Source organism: Ranitomeya imitator, chromosome 1 (assembly GCF_032444005.1).
Source record: "Ranitomeya imitator isolate aRanImi1 chromosome 1, aRanImi1.pri, whole genome shotgun sequence".
In the NCBI taxonomy this organism is placed as follows: domain Eukaryota; kingdom Metazoa; phylum Chordata; class Amphibia; order Anura; family Dendrobatidae; genus Ranitomeya; species Ranitomeya imitator.
In genome coordinates, this window is record NC_091282.1 from 957400515 (window position 1) to 957405685 (window position 5171).

The 5171-nt window shown below is 40.9% G+C and overlaps 1 protein-coding gene across 1 annotated transcript; it reads left to right on the top strand.

Annotated features, from left to right (window-relative positions):
* The first annotated feature begins 933 nt into the window (after positions 1-933).
* On the top strand, positions 934-4926 carry LOC138656657 (fatty acid-binding protein, intestinal-like). The gene is made up of 4 exons (XM_069743746.1): positions 934-1087; positions 1306-1478; positions 3652-3759; positions 4751-4926. The coding sequence occupies exons 1-4, from the start codon at positions 1021-1023 to the stop codon at positions 4799-4801; spliced, it is 399 nt and encodes a 132-aa protein (XP_069599847.1). The 5' UTR covers positions 934-1020; the 3' UTR covers positions 4802-4926.
* The last annotated feature ends 245 nt before the right edge of the window (positions 4927-5171 follow it).

The following is a 5171-nucleotide window of genomic DNA, read 5'->3' on the forward strand; positions in this document are numbered from 1 at the left end:
GCCGCAGTACCACTCTCATCCACCAAAGGAAGCTCATAGACAGAACCAGCCGAAGTACCACTCTCGACCACAGGAGGGAGCTTGGCCACAGAATTCACAACAGTTTATGGCGCATGGGACGTACTTGGACGTTCCAACATGACAACGATCCAAAACACAAGGCCAAGTCGACCTGTCATTGTCGACAGCAGAACAAAGTGAAAGTTCTGGAGTGGCCATCTCAGTCTCCTGCCTTCAATATCATTGAGCCACTCTGGGGAGATCTCAAGCATGCAGTTCATGCTAGACAGCCCAGGAATTTACAGGAACTGGAGGCTTTTTGCCAAGAAGAGCGGGCAGCTTTACTATCTGAGAAAATAACAAACCTCTTCCACAACTACCACAAAAGACTTCAAGCTGTCATTGATGTTAGAGGTGGCAATACACAGTATCATGAAATGGGGTATGTGAGCTTTTGATCAGGGGCATTTGGATGTTTTGGGTTGTCGTTATGATTTAAAAAGAGAAAACACAGTAGTGTGACAATAAATGCCTTCATCCAACCATTAAATATGGGTGAAAAAAAGGTTTTGTGTTATCATTCATATTCTCCGATAAAAGGCCAAGAAAGCAAAAATTCTGCCAGTGTAACTGTATGATAAATACACAGTTAAAATACCAAAACTTGTGTCAAAAAGTTAAAAGCTCTTGGCAGATTATTTTACACAGGGAAACATGAGAAAGCTAATTGTCTGCATTAATAGCTTTGTGCCGTCATAAAGTTTGGCATATTGTGAACTACGTACTGTGCAATCAATACGCAGAAAATCAGGGCAAAGTTTAGCACTAATGAGGAGAGTCCTTCAGGAGGCGGAGGAGATCTATTAATTAACATCTTGACTTCAATCAGACTTTAGTCAGCCACATCACATGGTGATCAGTCTATAGATAACAGGAGGATATAAATTGGATGGAGACACACAGATCTGCATCTCAGGTTGATCATTCTGTGCATCCTAGATCTCACCTACAGCCGTCATCATGACCTTTAATGGAACCTGGAAAGTTGACAGGAGTGAAAACTATGATAAATTTATGGAAGAAATGGGTAAGTTACTGACTCTCTTCCATTTCCTAACTTAAGATCATGGATTAAAAGGTCTCTCTAACAGCAAATTCCAAAGAGTTACACAGAGCTCAATGGAAGAAAAATACAGAAAGGCTTAATTTAGACAAATGCTAAGTTTTGCCAGTTAGAGGTCTAGAGGTGCCGAAGAATTAATTTCAGTCTTCTATTCTCTTCTAAAATTCAATGTTTTCTCATAGGTGTTAATGTAGTGAAAAGAAAACTCGCTGCACATGATAACCTGAAGATCACAATCCAGCAAGATGGGGACAAGTTTAATGTGAAGGAGTCTAGCACTTTCAGAAGCATCGAGATCAACTTCACCCTTGGGGTCACATATGAGTACTCTCTTGCAGATGGCACAGAGCTCTCAGTAAGTGAAAATATAATCTTTGATGTAAAATCTCAATATGGCATGGCTAGGTTATTGTTACAATACAATCTTTGAACTGTGACTAGAATATAATTTGGGGTGTAATCTAGGGAACATGCAAAAATTATTAAAAAAGAAATTCAACCCGTAAGTTCTGAATACCGTCAGAAAGCCCATGGGATGTTACGGTGTTTAGCCATCAGGACATAAAGAGAATCATTTACAAATGATAGATGCACATATACATTTCATGAACGTTGGCTGCATCCGCCAAGTATGTAATGTGTGTAGCTAGTGTCCCAACCCTTTGCAATGGCAGATGTCAGGAGAAAAGGAGGATTGGGTTTGTAGGATTTGTTCTCACAACATATAACCCTGCTTTTCTCGCTCTACCAATTATGGCTCATGCAGACAGCAGTTAATCTGGATCCGATTGTGGACCGCAATGCATGGTCTGGCTTTGGGCTTCCAGACCTAAGCGTGATGGTCTCAAAAAAACAAGAAGCTCATATGCTCTAGTCAGGAGAGTTGTGGGCCGTCTAGGCAATTCGGTCTGTTCTCGGACCAACTTGCAGGAATGTCTCCATGAGCCCTTAAGAACACATGCACACTTAGTTTGGAACTAAACATAAAAGTGAATGGGGGCGGGAGGTATAGCGATCAATAGCTGAACAAGCATTAGCTGATCAATATCTGAACAAGCATTCATCTGAGAGCTACCTAAAGGTGTATGACTAGCTAAAAGGGGTTGACCCACTACTATGTATCACATCCACTGTATTTATCATATAAAAGTATATTATTTGCAATTTACTTACTGCTACAGGAAACCTGTCTGGTACCTCATGCTCGCTCATTGCATGTTTAACTGTCATATGCCTCTCTCTATACACAAATAGTGAGAGACCTGCCAATTTTGCTGAGCCAGGTGGTGAGAATCTGGCAATTAGATGCTGGCAATGAAGGAACCTCTATTTGGGCAGTATGAGTCACCTGATTAACTCCCCTGATTTAAAAAAATATATATATTTAGTGAAAGATAACAATTATTATTTAGTATGGCACCACCTGCCGGTCAAGCTGCGTAACAATGTGCATGTCCATTTAATAGGGGGCAGGGTCGAAAGCTAATTCTATTGGCTGCTCTGCTGTACACAGTGAAGCACTGTAGATATTAGGCTGCGGGAGGGGGGAGGCACTAAGCATAAATGTCCACCAGCACACAGCCCATTACCGGGCCCCGAACATTCTATACACTTTGAACACCAGGAGACGCCATACTAAGTAAAGGAAATGCCAAAAACTTTAACTTGATTCTGTTTTTACAAACATGAGAATTCCAAATGTTGTTCATGTTTTATGGTCTATACACTGGGTGTTATATATATCGGTGAGCTAACCTCATTAATGGTAAATTCCAATTGTTACGTTAGTAGCACTAATACTATAGATTTACATTCTTAGCCCTCGCTCACACGGTCGAGTGCTATCTGATGTTTTAGTAGATAGCACTCGACCCAATGTTATACTATGGGGCAGCGAAGATCAGCAATTTATTTCATGCTGATTCGGCATGGGAAAATAATTGCAACAGTCCACACTTATACAAGTCTATGGGTGCAGGAAAAACATTGGATGTCATCCATGTGCAGTCCAATGTACGCGCACAGAGACAATGGAGAAGATGGAGAAATTAAGTTTTCCGTCTTCTCTGCACCTGTGCTGCAATTTTCTCACTCGAGTCAATTGTATCACACTTACAATTTGACGGAGTTTGAGCCGAGTGCCATTTGCAAAAATTGGCCCAATTCCCTCACATGAGAGAACATACGGCAGTGTGAGGGAGTCCTTAGGTTGGAATACGCCCTTATTTTATAGTCACTAGTGAAATTAATAAATTAGACATTAATAAATTAGACAAAAAATACCAGAGCAAAACAACAACTAGGATGTTAAAATTAAAATGTGACATACCAACCGGGGCCAGAGTCACATTTGTCTTTGCATTCCTCTATAGCTAGATCCCTGTAGTATACATAATATATGCATCACTGATATAGAGAGTCATTATACGTTATCTTACGTCTTCCTATAACTCATAGTGTGATGAATGTGATGTTAGCTATTATTCACAGCTGTATCACTGAATTCTGCACTTTCTTCCCACCACCAGGGCGCATGGGTAATAGAGGGAGATAAGCTTGTGGGAACATTTGCCAGGAAAGACAACGGAAAACAACTGAGGACAAACAGAGTAATTACTGGAGATGAACTTGTACAGGTGAGTTTTAAGTATTTAGCATTTTCTTTTGTGTACTTTTAGTTCAGTTTGGGCATATATTTGCCCACTTTAGAGATTTGAATACCAAGCTTGAGGTGATGGAGTTAAAGAAACTGTAGCAGACTATAAAACTGCAAAGTAGATTTCTGTTATGTTTGCACAAAGATCCCTGACTGGAGTGGCATTTATGGCAAGGCGCAAGGATGGCACACACCACTCAGAAAAGGCACCAAAACTATAAGAACCATTTGAGCATCTTAATGCATTCGGTGCCTTCTACTCCAAAAAGGCTGGAGAGTGTTTTGTGGTGTTTGCTCCTCATCAGTGCAAAGCAGAAGGTATGATTTAGCTGGATGAGAAACCTCTGACAAGGGGTCTAATGGATATTTTTACATGTGGGCAGTGCCATCTAGGGTTAAATATATTTAGCCTGTTAGGCTAGTTTCACACTTGCGTCGGTAGGGGGTCGTCGCTAAGCGTCGGTGCGACGTACCGACGGACGTTGTGAAAATTCGGCACAACGTGGGAGGAGGGGGCGGATTTCCGTCTGCAAATGCAGGATGCGATGTATGAAAAAGCATTCCCTTGAAGGTTTTTTGTAACGACGGTCTGCTAAAACACGACACATCCAGTGCACGAGGGACGCAACGTGTGGCCATACGTCGCGATCCGTCAGCAATACAAGAAAAAAACGCATCCTGCGGGCACATTTGCAAGATGCGTTTTTTTCCCCTAAAACGGCGCATTGCGATGGAGGCCAAGCGACGCAAGTGTGAAAGTAGCCTAATTCTCATCACACCAACATAGCACTCTTCACAAGGAGAAATGTTCCAGCTTAGAACGTTTTCATTACATGAGTAAAACACAACGTTCCTCTGTATATTCATCAGAGATATGCTAGTGGTGCTTAGGAAACCTTGCCTTGATGTAATCATTGTACATAAGTTCATGTTTATGTCATTTCATCTCATACATCTCTATTGTCTTTCAGACCTACGTCTATGAGGGAGTTGAAGCCAAGAGAATCTTCAAGAGAGCCTAAGCCATATCTGAAGCAACTGGAAAAGTTACAGACACTGACACCAATACTGCCCGCTATAAAAGAGCAAAAGACTACATCATTAAGTCATCCATTGTATATATTAAAGATAAACTTTATCTACTTGACATCAGAGTCACGTTTTCATTTTCAGTAATAAAAAACAACTATTGCTTCAGTACTCTGCAGCTCATTCAATGTACAGTGATGAACATCCTGGAACAATCGCAGATGTGTCTTTAAGTTCTAGTATCTCAGGGATCAAAAAGTTTAACTTTAGTTTCTTCCTTCAAGTCAATGAGTGATTCATGTTCAACATTCTAAAAGCATCATGATAAATCTGCATGCACTGATCCTATACATTGGTCCTTGT